This window comes from Trachinotus anak, unplaced genomic scaffold (assembly GCF_046630095.1).
Source record: "Trachinotus anak isolate AG129_WGS33_773 ecotype Australia unplaced genomic scaffold, CSIRO_AGI_Tana_v1 ptg000011l, whole genome shotgun sequence".
Taxonomy (NCBI): domain Eukaryota; kingdom Metazoa; phylum Chordata; class Actinopteri; order Carangiformes; family Carangidae; genus Trachinotus; species Trachinotus anak.
The window spans coordinates 11,985,958-12,003,923 of record NW_027273862.1 but is presented as its reverse complement, the minus strand read 5'-3'; the positions used below and the strand labels follow the sequence as shown (position 1 = coordinate 12,003,923).

The 17,966-nt window shown below is 43.4% G+C and overlaps 1 protein-coding gene across 2 annotated transcripts in view; it reads right to left on the bottom strand.

Moving 5' to 3' along the window:
- The window catches only part of kif26ba (kinesin family member 26Ba), a 79,327-nt gene that overhangs the window by 6,773 nt on the left and 54,588 nt on the right, over positions 1-17,966 (bottom strand). The window contains exons 8-25 of one of the 2 annotated variants that reach the window (XM_071489174.1): positions 15,620-15,765; positions 15,275-15,391; positions 14,025-14,211; positions 12,541-12,730; positions 9,761-9,932; positions 8,713-9,051; positions 8,439-8,615; positions 7,753-7,891; positions 7,272-7,527; positions 6,990-7,091; positions 6,637-6,764; positions 5,722-5,901; positions 5,243-5,550; positions 4,382-5,060; positions 3,344-4,290; positions 2,892-3,124; positions 2,475-2,630; positions 2,129-2,343 (exon numbers count right to left, since the gene is read on the bottom strand). In XM_071489174.1, the coding sequence (XP_071345275.1) occupies positions 2,129-2,343; positions 2,475-2,630; positions 2,892-3,124; positions 3,344-4,290; positions 4,382-5,060; positions 5,243-5,550; positions 5,722-5,901; positions 6,637-6,764; positions 6,990-7,091; positions 7,272-7,527; positions 7,753-7,891; positions 8,439-8,615; positions 8,713-9,051; positions 9,761-9,932; positions 12,541-12,730; positions 14,025-14,211; positions 15,275-15,391; positions 15,620-15,765 (4,671 nt within the window). The remainder of the gene's footprint in view (positions 1-2,128; positions 2,344-2,474; positions 2,631-2,891; positions 3,125-3,343; positions 4,291-4,381; positions 5,061-5,242; positions 5,551-5,721; positions 5,902-6,636; positions 6,765-6,989; positions 7,092-7,271; positions 7,528-7,752; positions 7,892-8,438; positions 8,616-8,712; positions 9,052-9,760; positions 9,933-12,540; positions 12,731-14,024; positions 14,212-15,274; positions 15,392-15,619; positions 15,766-17,966) is intronic. The other variant, XM_071489175.1, reaches the window with a different exon arrangement.

Here is a 17,966-nt window from a genome sequence, read left to right as displayed (position 1 = left end):
CTCTATAATTAACTCTGCAAGATAGCAAAAAAGAGTTTTTCTTTAAAATATACCTTTAACATAATAAAAACATATTGGTAGGCTTAGTGGTGTTTTCTCACCATCACTTACATAGGACCATTCAGGATGAAAAAGTGACCCAAGAAAAAGCAGCTGTTTCCAGCTGTGCATGTGTCAATGTATCAATCCTCAACCATAGATTAGATACAGTACAACGTCTTTGAACTCAACAGGAACCTCCTGCTGGTTCCCGCTTTACAATTTGCTTTTCATCAGTAATCAGGGAAAACAGGAAGATAGGACATGGGCATGAAAGCAGAATATTAGTGAGCTGAGGAAAGAGATCATGGGTGGGACGAGAGAGAAAAGAGATGGATTAATCATCGCTGGAGAGGAGCAGAACGGAAGCAACAAAAGAAAAGTATTAGGTGATTGAAAAAGCAGAAAGAGAACGAGAAACAGATAACGGAGTGTGAATCAAGATAAAAAAGTTTTGTCTCTTTTTATGAAGCTCATAGATAAAAGCAGCAGGTCAGTCTCTAATCTACCCCCTATGCTCGGATGAACACACACACTCCAACATGCGCACACACGCTTTGCATAGAAATTGCCAGCCATGTCGACAGGAATGTGAGTTATTAGATTCACAGGGAACCAAAAGATAAGGTGTGATAGAGGGAGAGAGTGGTGATTTTAATAAGGTTGCAGCTGTCTTTTGGTCCCAATGCGGCACAGAAGGGTCAAGCAGAGACATTTGTATTTCATTAAGTAGTAGGAAGCAGCATATAAGGGGACACAGAAAGAATGAGGGTCTGCAGGGAGGAGAAGGTGCAAGGGGAGAGAGTCGGACGAATGAGGTAGAAAATGTGAGAGGAATAGATGAAAAAAGATGAGACCAGGTAGATGCATGGAAGAAAAAAGGAGCGAGACAGTAAATCCAGTCCAATGAAAATCAAGCTCAAAAATCTCATCTCTTCTGGAGATGTGATTAACATTTCAGTCGCACAAGCATCTTCAGTCTGTGGCACATCTGTCCTCACCTCCTCTTACTATTTACATTCTGTCTCCCTGAATTTGGGACTGGATTGTTTTCGAATCTCATGTCTATCTATCTTGGACACAGCCTTCAACACTGTCTTCACCTACATGTGCAACAAACACAGGCTGTCTTTCCTGTCTTGTTTCTTCCTTTGTGTCTTTTTGTGACAGTTTGGCAGTGACTGCTCTCTTTAAGTACAGCATCAGCTGTGGTTAAAGTAAAATGAGAGTAAATCCAGACTTTATGCTGCATGGCAGGAGGTGAGGTTACGTCTTACACGCATGGATGGAGAGGGCTTTTCTAATTTAAATCAATAATCAGAGACACACCGGGAAGAGCTGCCTCCATCCAATCTGGTTTTATGCACATATCCATCCTCATGGTTAACCAGTAGAGTCTAAACTGGAGGCCACATTAGCAGGCTCTGTGTGGTGTTCTGGTGAATATATATTCATTACAGCTCACACCAGCAGATTCCCTTTACCATTTCACAGATGGGTGGTCAGGGTCACCTTTCCTACCTGGCTCCTTCTGCAACCACAGCTTTCTTCACTTTAGCTTTACCTGCCCGTTGCTTTCTCTCTTTGCTTTACCGATGGATTTTCCTGTTAGCAGTCTCTCTTGCTCTCTTTCTATCAGTGATTAGTGGAGCAAATCAAAGCTTTGGAAGCTTTCTGATTACATTTTGTCATGGCTGAGCTTGTCACGGTCAAGTGCTGAGCATGTGTGTTAGAAGTAGCCAAAAAAGAGTGCATATTGATAACAAAAGGAACTGAATAAAACTGCTGTCTTGGTTATTGGTGTCAGTATTGTCCATTCATTCATCAGTTCATTCAAATAGTATTAATTCACAGAAGCATACATTGTTTTTTCATTTGATTTCAAATTTGACTTTATGTTCTTGTTGCAGCAGGGTATTTGCAGTTTTAAGTGCAATATAGCTCTCATTCATATAGCGTTTTCACATTTAGATTCAGATGTTCTTATGCAGCTCAAGTCATTGAGGCTAATGCCTGCAATCAGTAAAGCCAACACCTCTGTCCAATTAAGTAAAAGCATTTCAGCAATATTTAGAAAATAGGTTGTGACCTGTGTTGCTCCTGCTCTTCTTGCTGCTCTTGGAGCTCCGTCTGGAGGAGGTGGTGGCTGTGCTGTGTTCGCTGAGGGAGTCCTGAGCGGAGGATGTACTTCCTGTGTTTTCACTGCTGTCTCTCAGCATGCTCTCATAACCACTGCTGCCTCCACTGTGGTAAAACAAGGCTGTCTTCCCCATGGCCGGGGGGAGCTCGCCACTCAGTACACTGCTGTTAGAGTCAAAAATGAGATCACATTTAATGGTATGGTTCAAAAATAAAATGTTTTTTTTTTCAGAAGCATCAAAAATATTGTTTGAGAATTCAAAACTTTGCATTTCTCATTGAACTTGAGCTCGTACCTGTTGTCGCTGGCATGGCCACTGCTGCATCGGTGTGGTTTTCTGGGGGCAGTGATCTTGCTGTAGGGAGAGGGCAGCGTTTGGACCACTGCTGTTCTCTCCTCTCCCAGGCCACCTCCAACACAACCACCACCTCCTGCTCCAGCTCCCCCTCCACTGAGAAGTGAATTTAAACCATCAACTGATTATTTTCAGCAGAGTATCAAATGGTCCACAATAGAGGTGGCTGTCTCTGTCTTCTGCACCCTAACCCTATTTATTGTCATGTCAGCTATGTTGTTGATCTTAATCTTGCATAACTAAGTAATGGTGTATGAAAGCCAGAAATTGTCACCGGCACATTATAAATTACTAAAAATAAATAAAAATAAAATATAAAAATAAATTTTACCCTGGAAAATAAAGAAAGTGGCTAACCTTGCTGCTGCAACTCCTCTTTCCTCCCCAGGATCTGTGCCTCCTCCCTGGGAATGACTCCTGGAACGGGAGCCTGCAGTTCCCTGAAGGAGCTCTGAGATTCGACCGTTGACAGCCCGGAGAGGCAGCTTAGCTGCCAGGCTTCCCCCTCGACTGCGGCTCAGAGACTGGGTAGACCAGGATCCAGGGGAAGATCCCTGCTGCTGCAGTGGGCTCTGGACTGAGCTCTGGGGCTGAGGAAACAGATAAATAACTAAGGTGGATGGCAGGAGAAATAGAGGCCATGGCGGCTTGAAATGCTTGCAGTAAATGTAAATTGATAAATGTATTCTGTGGTTCTTGTGTAACAGTGAAAGCTCATTAGTGATGCTCACACACTAAGCTTAGTGATGTAGTTTACAGGTATAAAATAGGTGGCAGTGTGTTAATTCATGGTAAAGAAGCACTCTTACTTTTCCATTAGGAGGAAGGCTGGAGCTGCGGCTGGCAGTTTGGCTTAAAGACTTGGTAGAGAAGCTCAAAGTCTTGGTGCTGGAGGCAGACAGACTCCTGGCTTTGGGACTACTGGTCATCAGCAGCTTACTGACAGCCGAGATCTTTGACTGGCCACCATTTTTGGCTGGTGACTGTGGAGCGCTGCTTGGACCAGGACTGCCACTGAAACTGGGACTGGTCATATTTGCAGTAGGAGAAGATACTGATCCAGCACGGGTGAGACTGCGCCCAGTGCGAGGCATGGTGCTGTCCCCCCTAACTCCTCCTCCGCCCATTCTCAGGCTCTCACCTCTCTCCAGGGAGAAGCAGTCGTAGTGGTGGGAACCGCTGTGGGAGCTGTGTACCCGGCCCAGGGAGTTGGTTCTGTTTGCAAGCTGCTCCAACTTGGCACTGAAAAGTCTACTGCTGTCTATGCTGGAGCCTCGTTGTCTCGTGACAGCTACAGGGCCACATCCAGATACCCCTGTATCATCTGCTGAGCTACCCATCAGTGAGACTGCATGACTGGGTTGGTGGAGAGGGCTGGCTGCCCTGTTGCGCTGGTCAAGGCTGGACTTTCGTACCGGTGGCAGAGGGGGGATCCCCCCCTTCTTGTGGGAGAAAAAGCCCTGTTTTCCAGTTGATCCCCGGCGGTCAAGTGTAGCCCGAGGACTGCAGGGAGTTGAAGTGGTGACGCCAAGATTTCGGTACTCGATTCCATTATCTAAGCCATCATGTCGGTTGAGACGGTGCCAGCCACGAGGAAGGCTGGCAGTACGGTGAATATCTGGGCTGTACATACTTGTCATGCACTCTCCCTGGGCAAGAACAGTGACCATCTCACAACCATCCACCACTCTCTTAAAGGAATCTGGAGATGACACAACCTCACCACCTGAACTAGAGCTGCCATGATCCACACCTGCTAATGGAGCAAGAAAAAAAACATTTAATTTCATTTAAGAAATTTTTAATTTAGAATCCTGCAAGTCTTTTATTTTGAAAGCATTTCTTACCATCTCTGCAGAAACTCCGGTGGTCTCCGGTGCCAGCTCCAGCCAGACTCTTTAAATGGTCTGCCTCTCTTTTCTCTGGCTTTGCTTCACACACAAGCTCTCTGGACCTCCCGTCCTCCATGCCGCGCTTCAACCAGGGGTCTTCAAAGCTCATCTCACTGGAAATAGAGGCTAGAAGTGGTGCATTAAATTTGCCTGTATCTTTCATTAAGCTAGTCTTAGTAGGTGAGGAGAGCATGGCTGGTTCCTGGATGGGTTTGACAGCCACGCATGAGTGAACACTTATTGTGGTCTTGAAAGGAGAGAGGTTACCAGGTCCCGCCAGAATTTGAATGTTAGTTTTAGCCATGGAAGGAGGCAGTTTCCTCAGCCTGTCTTTGGTTGGAGTTCCTTTATCACTCCCATTCTCTTGTAGCACCACCTCTCCTTCCAGACTCCCTCTTCTGGGGCTGCCACAGCTTTCATAACTGCCCAGCCCCTCGGCTCCAAAGCTCTGGTTGGGTTCAGGATCAGCTAGGGCCTCCCCTTGCTGGCTCTGGGACTGGCTGAAGCTGTGGAGAGACTGGTCAGCTTCACTGCCCATGCTCAGATCACTCATCCAGGAGGAAATGGGTGACCCACAGTTAGACATCACTGTAGCTAAGGCTTCACCTTCCATCCGCAGCTTGGCCATTGCCACCTGCATTAGGAAGCAATACAATCAGGTAAGACGTCTTAAAACACAAAAGACAAGAATATAAAATTTAAGACTTGACTGCTTGTTTAAACCATATCACATCTCTCTTGCTTGTGCAGTCTGCTTTAGGACACACGCCCACACACCAAATGAGTTACTGTAAATGCAAAGTCAGTCACACTAACCTCTGCCATGGCAACAACCTCTGTAACTCCTGTGGTTACTGCCAGACCTGCAGGCATGTGACAATCCTCCCCAGCTCCATCCTCAGCAGTGCCAGTTATGACGCTGATGTGCTGGGAGCCTGAAGCGAGGGCGGTGACAGATCCACATTCGCTTTTGAAGCTGATGATGCTTGTCGGACGACAGGTCAGGCCCTGACTCTCCATAAGAGCTGCAGCATCAAAGTCTTCCTCACATCCAGAAGCCACAGTGTACACCAGCTCATCCTCCCCAAGTGAGAGAGGTTCAACAGATACTGCCAGTCCTGAGGCTGCAGGTGGAGGACAGAGAAAAGAGACTTCGTTCTTGATGCTGACGTGTATTTCATGTCACATATTTGTCATCAGAATTCTAAGGGTTTGACTGTGACTCATTACTTCTTTTACATCTCACCACCACCCCTTCTCTTGTGTAAAAATAGCTACGATGTACTTCAACTCACCGTCCTTCTGTGTGTCCAAGGGTATCGGTGGGACGTCATCATCACAGAGTGTCTCAGCTGAGCCCAGGCTGGCAGACAGAGACGGAGTTGGCTCTCGGACTTGTGGGCTCATGCCCACAGGAGAAGTCCTGGACAGCAGGGACTCTGTGGAGGAACGGCCACTGTCTGCAGCCAAACTGTCTGCAGAATCAGAAACACACATTTGGCGTTGTAATTAATTTTGTCTTCCAAGTGCAGAATACATGCACCCACTGGTGCACTGGTAAATTTAGGACTGGAGTCGGTCTCTGATGCCACTTTCAAAGCACTGATTTTTATGTAGATAAACTGTGTTGTGCTCAGATGAGTCAGTATGAGACTACATTATGCTATTCATTATGCCTTTAGCTAGATGACAAGACTCTGTTATCACCTTGTAGAAGTGTTGGTATAAAACAGCAATAACATTACCTGTAGAAAAATCAGTCTGTTAGATAGAATTGGTGCAGGTATAAATAATACACAACTGTCTCTAGTTTTTAACTCTAGAAGAAAAATCACACACTGAAAGATAAATACAAAATATCTTAGTGTATGGTTCTTTAAAACACAATGTAACAAACATTGTAAAAATCATGTAAATGAATTACTCATGTATTCAGTATATGGTAACATGTCATTCCAATACAGAGTGGAAGAATGAATGGGTGAACTGGTGGCTGTAATGGATTGGTACTAAAAGCACTATTTAGGCCCTTAAATCGAATGATCTATTTAACAAGGTGGGGAAACTAAAACTGAAAAAATAGCTTAAGAGAGTAGAAATACACAAAAGTTAACTTAAAAACATTTCAATTTCTGTCATCACAAATCTCAAACATGTATTTCAAGGTAGAAACACAATCCTAAAGCATAAAAATGTAGAAAGATGCATACTGTCAGAGGTCATAGCATCTGTGGCCTGGCCATCTTGAGCCAGAGTGTGTGAGGACAGAGGGGGCGTTGCCGGCATCACACCCTTTTGTGTGTACACTTTACACCGCTGCGATGGGGAGGACGGAGGCCTGAGGAGGACAAGAATCAGACATTATGGAGCCAGTCTTTGGTGCTTTGTTTATTTACCATGTCCACCTCCTTCTTTGCTGCTTATGGTTTGATTTAGGGATAACAGAAACATCATATTCCAAGGTTTTTCCAGACATCTTCCCAATGTAGTTTTCACTAAAACTGATTAAAAGAAGATGGTCACAGTCAACATTTTCCATTCATACAGCACACGTGTCGGCCACCTGTAGTCTGAGGTTTTGGTCAGGCTGGCGATGCCGAGGCGTGGTGATCCTAGTGGGCGTGTCTTTGCCTCAGCGTTATTGCCTGCGTTCAGACTCTCACGGCTGCAGAAGAGACAGACAATAAAGGAGACATCATGTCAACTCATCAAAACGTCAAATATATTCTAAAGGATAACAGCAACATTTACAAGAAAATTTGCTCTGTCTAAATAAAGTAAATAAACAATAAAGACACAGTTCTTGTTTTTTTTCTTTTGGGCATATAGGACCACCTGCGCTCACCTGTCTTGTAGATTGGAGCCCTTGACTCTATTCAGGGTAGAGGTGATGCTGCTGCTTCCTGTTACACTCCTGGTACTAGTAACTATGGAGGAACCAGAACTCTGAGCAAGGCTGTGGATCATCGTCTGTGCCAGTTCTGCCTCCTCCACCACCTCCTTGATCTCCTGCAGCTGCTGGTCATTGGTCCTCCTCCTGGAGGCTGCTGCTGCTGAAGAGAGGGAGAACTGCACTGCACCACCTACAGCACATGCAGAGCCTGGAGATGTTGGACAAAACAGTGGTTTCTGAAGTGGGACCCAAAGGTGACTTGCAGTAAACATTGAAAAAGAGTAGTGTGGTTGATTTAATGCTGAATTACAAAACTACACTGGAATCCTTTAAAGCCAGTTTTTAGTCACAAATTATTTGGGGCTCTAAGTATGTGAGACTGGAATACAATGTTGATATACAGCATATGTATAAAATTAATTAAAGCATTTACCTGTTTTGGCTTCTGTATCCAACACAGCAGCAGAGCCAGGAGCAACAGCAGCTGAGTTTAGGACAACTGAAGATGGACATGGCTCTTGTTTGGCACCTTGTTTGCTTGCTGGAACCTCTTCAAAGGGGAACTTTGCCACCTAAACAAAAAGTCATATTGATGGCTGTACAATGGAAAGGCTTCTTTCCTCATATAAGAATAAAACAGTTTAATTTGACTGTTGTCAAAGGAACACAGTGGTTATGGATGAGGAGATCATTTGAGCTGTTCACTGCATAAAATGTTGTGTAAATTAGTGTCATGTAAAGAACAGGGTCTTGTACAAACAGGTTAAAATCATTAGGTAATGTCTTTTCAAACACATTATTTTGTAAGACAAATGAAAGCATATGCTTCTTGAAATGGACAGAAAATAACCACAGCAAACACAAGCTGGAACAACAAGCAAAAGATTACCTCAGATACATGTAAAAAATGTTGAACAGAAACAGACGAAACCATTTTTACATTTCAATAAAGTGTTCAACTTGTCAAACAACCTGACAAACTTTAAATATACCATCAAATCTAGAACCCATCAGACTAACATGGCAATGTTACCTTTCTTTGTCTGATTTGCATCCAAATCTAAATTGTTTTTCTTGAATAATAATAACAACAACAAAAGAACCGAAAACTTTGATTACCTCCTCGCTGCCATCAATGCAGTCCAGTCTCTCCTGCAGCTCAGCAAAGGTGTTGCACTTCAGGCACTCAGCTCCTTCCTCTGGGACAGGGGCCAGTGGCTGCCCCAGTAATGACTGAGAGGGCTGGGGCAGGGGCTGAGAAGGGCCACTGGGCTGGTCCTCGGGCTGAGGCTGTACCTGTTGGAGCAGAAATCACACAGACGTAAGTAACAAATATCCTTCTGAACACTCCTGATTGTTTAATTGTCTGTAGTTGTAAATATATTTAAATTACCTTGTTCTGGGCTCCAGCTGCCTGACTTTGACTTTGTGTTTGATGCTGCTCTGACGTTTTTCCTCGAAGCAAAGCAGGAATAATTGGTACAAATTCTGGTGGTCCCTCATTGTCTGTCAGCTCTCTGTCTGACACCGCAGCCCCATTCGGGCCCACATAGATCACTGTGTCACATGACTGCTCGCTGCTCGAATATTCGTCAGGGTCACTGGATAGTCGCAGCAATGGAAGTTCAGAGTCAGTGTCACCCCGGTGATGGAAAGGACGCAGATGGGTCGGACGCCGCATGCGGCCCTCCTCGCAGGAGCTCTCTCCTCCAGAGGAGCTGGAGGTGTATTGCTGCAGAGAGAGAGAGTGGATGGCAGTGGAAGTGAAGACAGTGTGGGGTGGTGAGAGAGAAAATATTCCCTTTTTAGATTTGCAGAGCTTTTAATTGACAGTTCACTCTGGAGTGAGATGGGAAAGATAGAGAAGAGAGAAAAGCAGCGAAAAGGATGACATCCATGCAGAGCCTCCACCAACATGCAACCTACCCAAGTGACCCAATTTAATTATTCTAATTTCTATCCCAGACTGGCACTTTTAGATATCTCATGACTTCAGTTTTCTCTAGCTGGGGGTTTATTTTTAGAGTCCTGAAGCCCTCACTTGACCCCTTTTCTTCTGCTGAGCAATTTTGAAATAAGTGAGCATGAAAAGTGAAAGGTGAGAGAGGGTGTCGGCAGCGCTTTGGGCACATGCAGTTTTGATGGAAAAAACAGAGGTGATAAAATGCATGGTGTTTTCATATCAAGTCAGCACATAAGCGTCATCATTTATATTGAAGTAAATTCAACTTGTAACTGCTCATGCAAAACCAAGATATTGACATGAAATGGACACTGATTAAAAGCCAAACAAGTGAGTTATGTGTCCATCTGTCTGCAGTACATTACCAGTGACTGTAGCAGTGCACAGTGAAGCTGTGAACCTAAAGTTTTAGTTTTATGAGATTAAGAGAAATTATCTCCCAATTTTAATGAAGCATCAAGGTTTGATTAAAACTCACCACAGTGACTTTAGTTTTCTTCTTTTTCATGCGGAGGACACGAGAAGCAATCTGGATGGTAGAAAGGGTTTCTGAGAAATCTCTGGGTGAGGCAGAGATGTGAGCAATCATGGTGGTCCGGCAGTTCATGTTGCCTAGCGACTCCCTTAGCAACATGGTCAGCTTGCTGTCCCTGGTAACACACATACACTGAGATGTGAGCACTTAAAGACAGGTTGGAAACGCACACGTGTACTCAAACATGTGACAAAACTGATCAATTTTCTAACAGACACCCACATATGTCTGACATTTGACGAAGGATTATTAGCAGCTCGTTTTGGTCACAAGACAAGAGGGAGACTCTAGTAAAAGGTTATGTCGAACACATGAAGCTAACATATTCATATAGAGGAAGCTAAAAGATTCAAAAGGCCACATTAATGGTAACTATTGATTATGTTTATTGTTTGATGTTGCAAAAATACATGAAAGGTTGCTTTTCCAGACTAAAAGCTCACAAAGTCTCAGAAGAGGCACTCTGGATATTACACAATCTAATATTGGGAGATGATCTATCTCCCTAAGAGATTATACTAGCAGATGGGAGAGTAAAACTAGGCTGTGTGTTTAAGAAAAGACTTTCTTCTGGGTGGGCTACTGCAATCATTCATAGCCTTTTGTGTGTGTGTGTGTGTGCTGAGGCCTGCAGGCTGACAGTGAGCACAGCTCCTCTGTGGCCCAATACCTCATGCTGCTGTCCCCCTTTTCTAAAAACACAGCCTGCAGGCATGTCTCACACACATATGTGTACATTCACATGCGCACAGACACACATATACACGTACACTCTCCTATCTTGACCTCCTCTTTCTCATCGATGCTCCCTTCCTCTCTTCCCCTCTCCTCTCTCTTCCTCTTTCTCAGTTTGCCGCCTCAGGCTTCAACAAACCCTCCTCTTTCCCTCTCGATCTATCTCTATCTCAATATATCTCTCCGTCAGATTAATGTAGGTAAATTCATGACTCATGAAGTATTCATTTGCATGTTAATTCAAGTGCTGAGGATGTTGGATTAGACCTTGCACTTCAGCCTGTGCTAGATTTATTACCGTAGTTCTGCCAGGGAGGAATACTGTATGTAATATGATGCTCTCTATTAAAACTAGCCTATAATGAATGCAGCTTCCAATTCCTAGATCACCATCATTACAGGAAGCTAACATTAATGTGAAACACATTCCCTCGCAGATTTGCTCTTATGTATGACTGAACAAATAAATGAATACAATCTAAACAAGAGAACAGGGATTTCTATGCTTATATTGCTAATATCAAGGACTGCAACTGTCAGGCTGGATACTGGAGCACTGAAAAACAGACTGTTTCCCTGGAGTGTGTTGACAGAAGGACATCAATCAAAAAATGCAGGGAGTTTTATGACTGAAGGGAGACTTTGCAAGCAGAGAGGGGAGGCAAACCAGATGGGAAGTGGTCTGATTTTGGACAAGGAGCTGTACTGAGTCCCTTATGAGAAGGGTTGGCGTTAAGTGACTCTGTGATGAGTATTTAAATCTACACGAGTATGTTGTGGCTGAAACATGGGATCTGCGAGACTGTTGGCAGTTTGGGATCACACTGAGATGCTTGGATTCTTGCTAGAGCCATAGTGTTAAATTGGTGGTGACAGACAACTGTCTCTTTGGGAAGCTACAAATACACGACAGGGTCCAACAGTCGACTGATCAACTGGCATACAGTCAATGGTTACCCAGCAACAGCACTGGAGCAGGACTGGGCTGGGATGAGAGCAGGATGAGACCCTGGTCTAAAAGTAGTGAAGTGCTGGGAGAAAAACTAATTTAACTGTGTGGAAAGGAATGGGGCAGAGTTCTTGGACTGTAGCTGGATTTGAACACATTTCTGCTCAGTGATTTGTGATTCTGTGGTGACTGTTATGTTACAGACTTGCACTCAGTTCTTGGATGTACTGAAGCATCCATTATAAAACCTGTCCAAATCCCCTCACAGTCTGACAACAGTCTGAGTCACCAGTGCCAAACCAGACTCAGCATAGCTTAGCTTACAGCTTCAGTATTGGGTTGCAGGTTGTTTTGCAATGTAAATGCAAAAGCTGCTGATTAAATCAACCCAGCGAGGAGTACAGAGCCACACAGCCTTAAGGAAAGTGGCAGAGCAAAGAGGAAGGAGGAACGAAAAGAGGACTTAAATGACGGGAGAGGTAGAAAGAGGAACTTTACAGTTTGGTCTGTATGCTGTCCATACTGTATTCTGCCTGGGAATACTAAACAGCAATTATGAATAGTTTTTCCATTATATGTACTTTTATTTTCTACCAGCTTTACTGTTTACCTTTGTTTTCCGCCTGTCAGTTTTATCTCTCCATCTCTCCCCTCTCTCTCTCTCCTTTGCTCTTGTTGGCAGTCAGTTAACCGGCAAAATGAAAGGGATGAATATGTAACAGCAGCTGTTGTTGTTTATAGCAGTAAGTCCCCAAAACCTGCAGCAACTTAAGAGATCTGACGGCTGCTTTCTTTTCCTCCTATCCTCCAGCTCCAAAACATCCTGCCATCCTCCTATACTTACCCTCATCTGCACTCTTCTTTCGCCAAATTGGACCTCCATATTCCCTTCCTCAATTTCTGCTACAATTTCTTTTTCTTACTTTGTTCCACGCATCTTTGCATATTCTCCTCTCCTCTCCTCTCCTCTCCTCTCCTCTCCTCTCCTGTCCTCTCCTCTCCTCTCTCACACACATATACACCTGCACACACCACCTACTTGTATGGGATGTGTTTGCTCCCGTTGACCAGGGCCAGGATCACGTTGCCAAGGGCGGATAAAGAAAGGCACAGAGGGGCTGAGCTGGGTGAAGATGTCTCCCTGTTCTTCCCGCCTCCTCCTCCCCCAAGTGCTTTGACATCACAGCTGCCCAGGTCCAGCAAGTGGAGGCGACTGCGACCTCCTGACACTAGCAGTGTGGAAAAATGGGACAAGGAGAATGGAGGGGGAAAGACAGAGGATGGCAATGGGATAAGTTTAAGGGACGTATTTATGTTTCAGACTTGAATCTCTGTAGTGATCTTTCTGAAAGTTTATTTTAAAAGTTTTGCTCAAGACTGATTGACTTGTGAGGTAAGAAGCACCCATTATTCTGAATGATTAGAGGATAGTGACAATACTCCTGCAGATTTCTCCATAGATTTCCCCACAATTGTTATTTCAAGCATCAATACTTGGATTTAAAATATGCATAAGCAAGTATGCATTAACCTCTCAGTATACTGTATATATAGTAAATTAGCAAGTCAAATAACTATTGTGGGGAAATCCATCAATTAACACACAATGAGTTAATCCAAATATTGAACATAGTCCTCAAATAACCTGAATGAATCATCAGATTGTGTGCCAACATTAGCAAAGGTTACAGCTGAAGTTGTTTTTATGAATTTTGTAGCAACATACTGGGAATCCTGGTTTTCTAAAGGTTAAGACTGTCAAAAAATGTAATCACAGTGTGTGAGCAGCCATAGCTGTAAAAACAGTGTCTGTTCCCACATTACTTTGTTTATATCATCCTGAAACATCCACACTGCCTGTGTCTGATATCTCTGCCTCTCTCTTTCTCTCATGCTCACAAGTACACACTCTCTCTCTCTCTCTCTCTCTCACACACACACACACACACACACACACACACACACACACACACACACACACACAAGCATATACACACTGAAACTAATTATTATCAATGATATTTTGGGCTGACATCTGTCAAAGTCTCTCTTTGTCAAAAAAAACCGTCACACAAAGAAGTCCACACTACCCCAGCATTATCACCTGATATGACTGTGAATTAATCTAAACACAGAATCCATATAGGGATCATACAGTCTGTCATAAGTATGTCAAGAATTCTGATGCTTAAGCCCCCTGTTAATCCATAGTGACTATAGGTAAATAGATTGTTCATTATTGTTTACACCCACTCTTGGCTTTGTCCCACATGTGGTGAAGCAATATATTAATAGCAGCAGCATGTTTGTGTCTGCCTTTATCCTGCTACGATTATCAGAGGGACTCACAACAGCCAGTGTGCAATATGATAACAACGGTTCTAATAGTCGGCAGCAGTAGAAGCACATTAGCTGTAATTGTTGTTGTTGTTAAGTATTATTGTCGGTAATTATATTAGAAAAAGTGGCATCAATAATAACAGTAATGACAGTAATAACAGTGTTGAAACAAACAGCACTTACTCCCTCCTTTTCCTGTCTTTTCCATACGATACTGGTATATGTGTAATGTAAAGAGCATGTGTGAGTTCCTGTGTTCTTCTTCGGTGGTGTTGGGGCGTTGACTGCTGTGGCGAGCTGCTATGGCTGCATCCAGAAACCAGGCTGCCTTCTCTGGGGTTGGAGCACGGAGTTCAGACTGGTTCTGAAGCTGGAAAATTTGGGGGAAGAAAAAAATGGTGTGATTATTGTGCTTTTATAGTCATGGTAAGAAAGTAGCAACGAGTGGCCAGAGGACAGAGAGCCAGACAGGAGGGAAAGTACCACTTCATCTAATCTGGGCCAGTCTCGGTTTACCTACCAAGAAGTTTCCAAACACTGATAATACTGTGTTAATATTGTGCACTAGGACTGATTGGCATATTCTAATAAAGCATTTCTAATTTGTCTGCAGGTATGGGAGCAAGAAACAGAGGGAAGGGAAGCAAAGATGAGTGAGGGGAGAGAGAGAGAGAGAGAGAGAGGGTGTATGTGTGTGAGGTTGGGGAGGGGGTTGCTGCAGGATATCATTACTGATGAGATTATGTCAGATTAGTTAAGGATTACACAGATGTGCTTGTATCAGACCCTGTAATCCTATAAACATATAACTGCAGCCCCAAACACACACACACACACACACACACACACACACACACACACATTAGCTCACCCTCTGTCAGATTTTTGGCGCTCTTCTACATGACTGCTGAGAAGTTACTACCTTAAAATGAACGATGGTGATGATGGTAATAAATTATGATGGTGATTAGATTTAAGGTTGTATCTTTTGTTGTCATTAAAGTGGATTAATAAGCGATCAGTAAATTCTAATAAACTCAGAAATGACACTGTATTTTTGAGAGTTCAAGTTATTCTTCCATTTCTGTTCACATCTTCAAGGTTTTGGCATTTGACACTGATTTTCTTTGATTCTCAGCCAGTCAGAAGTTTTAATAAATGCCTGATGCATTTTTGGCAACGCAGACTCCAACAGAATACTAAACCTCTTATACTGCATCCGCTGCTCCAAGGTGTGTGTTTGTGTGCGCATGCATGTGTGTGTGTGTGTGTGTGTGTGTGTATGGGTGCACATCCCACAGTATCTAAGACAAGAGAGAAGTGCCTGCAGCTAAGATGACAAAGGTAAAGCATATTGATACAAAGCCTGAGGCTGTTCATAAACAATATGTGTAAATATGTGCAAGTGTGTGCACGTGCGCGCGTGTGTGTACCTGCATGCCACAGATGGGGTCCTCACACAGATACACTCCAGGTGACTGTCCATCCTGTAAGCTGCCTGTAGCCACTTCAGACAGCAAGTCCTTAAGGTTCTCCTCTTTTCCCCAAACCTACACACACACACACACACACACACACACACACACACAGTGACAAAAGTCAACAGATGAAAATATTACGATTATAGAAACCGATGTCATGAAAACACTACACTATAGCTAGTGCCACTATTACTTAGAAAGAGACCGTCAGTAGTCTCTTGTCATTTGTATCAGTAATGGCACCTGTTTAACTCCGCCGGCAACATGTCAAATGTAAGTCTCATCGACAGCACTGACCTCAACTGCGGAGACACGAACAGAGAAGCGTGCTCCTGTTTTCTCCTTTCTCTCATTGATGAGTTTAAACAACCAGGAGATGGCACAGGGGATTATACCCAGAGTCTGAAGAGAGTCATCACGGCCAATCATCGTGTAAGATTTACCTGGAAGAGACAGACAGGAAGACAAAACAGGGGAAGGGTGAACAGAAAAAAATGGAGATACATCAAAAAGACATGAAAAAAGTACTTTGTATGAATGTATGTGTTTGAACATGCATGTGCACACGGAGCATCCAGATCTGTCCCTTTGCGTCATGAGATGATGACTACCCCCGCTTCACACACAAACACACACACACACATACACCTGCTCGAGTTGGAGATCAAACACACACCAACACAAAGCCACATGTCCCACAATCACGCTGACACAACCGCTTATGCAAAGACCGAGGACATCAAAAGCCTGACTCCTGTGATGCAGGGCTGAGAGATGTGTGTGATTTGTTCTGAGATAGGGATGGAGGGGAAGTTGTCAGCTACACTGTAATTTTACATTGTTCTCCCTCAACGTTTCCTGGAGCGATTAGTCTTACTGTCAAAACAAAGATGCATTTCAACAATTGTCACAAAAAACATTTTAAAAACTCGAGGTGAAATAGTAAACACACTCAGCCAAAAGGGTTGAAGTTGGTGAGTAATGGTTTAGGGCCTGTACCGTTATAGTAGTGTTTATATCGTGTATGTAAACATGTATATGAACACGCCCAGAATGTCTTACGCAGAGCCTTAAAATGCTGTAAAAGAAATGTTGTGAAATGTGGCGATCAGCTACATGGAAAGAACTTGTTCAAAAGCAACACTGGGTCATTTACATTCATTTATCTGCTTTACCAGTTGATTTCTTTTCATTTAACAAATCAGACTGACTACCTCAATCATAATGGCTCGATGTAGTCTTACTACCACAACTGCAGAGCTCCTCAAACCCTCCTTTCTCTTTTTTCCCCTTCCAGGCCTGTGTGCATGCGAGAGAGTCTTAAATTACACATCTTTTTGAGGATATGTGTGGCTGTTTCTTTCTGTTCTGACTACCACAGGCTGTCAAGACATAGTCAGCTAGCTGACTGCTCCACTGACTAACACCGCACTGCAACACAGTGATGCTACACTATAGGCTAAAAGAGTATATGTGTTTGTGTGTGTGTGTGTGTGTCCATGTCTGTGTAGTTGATGTATATTCCCAATAATTGGTCTCATCAAGCGGAGCTGCCGATGCTGTCAGAGACAAAGTGATCTGAGTGGGAAAGTGTGAGAGAACAAGGCAGCACTGTATCATGAGTTCAAAGACACATGAGCTTACACAGACCCACACACCCTCATCATTACTAAAAGATGATCCATTCAAGGCCAATTATCTAATAACCAATAATAAAATCTATCAGATGTGCTTTAAAGCCAGATTCAATTTGATTCCTGAAGTTCATCCATTTATTTTCTGTATCATTTGGACTTTTTTCTATTCAATGAAAAACTTGTTACTCTTTGTGAAAGTGTGCATGTGTGTACATGAGTAGACTTATCTGTGTCTGAGTCCCACATACAGTACGTGTCTACAGCCAAGGGCCACAGAGCTGAAGATAAACGCTCATGTGTTACTTTCTCCATTTTAATTAGAAAAAAGGTAATGTCGCTATAATGCAGCCTCATTAAGATCCATGGCCTTAGGTGAGCTATATCACAAAGAATTATCTCATCTGCTGCTACAGCAGCAGACATTTAAACTAAATCAGGCAAGGTCAGGGCCTCTCCATAGCATTAATATTACAGTAAAATTGATTGAAAGAGCAAACTGTCTTTGATGGATTTCCCAATTATATAAAAGCACTTGCAGTATCAGAGCCAGAAGACTCAGTTGTAACATCCAACACAATTAAGACAGACAACACAGACAACAATCAGAGGTCTGGTCTGGAGGCGTGTTAGGCATATTGGTTCCAGCCATAGTCATATTATACAGTATGAATCATCATCATGAATCATAACAGAATAGGCCTATTTAATGTGTCAATATTTGACAGTTGACAGAATGAAAACATGTAATCATGGTGAGGTGCAAAACATTGATCTCGACATGCTGTCTGGTGTGTATGCCATGTTGGGTTTGTGTATTGGGAGAGCTGTGGTGATTATATGTGCATCTGTTGGTTTGATCTGTCCTACCTATGAAAATAAGACCAAAGTTGTAATGAACCTAGATCTAGATGTTTTTCAGGCCCTGACACATATGCAAACTGGAATACTAAAGAGTGGCCAGAGAGCAGAACCTGCCCACTTCTGATGGGAGAGGCGGCTGTTTTTCA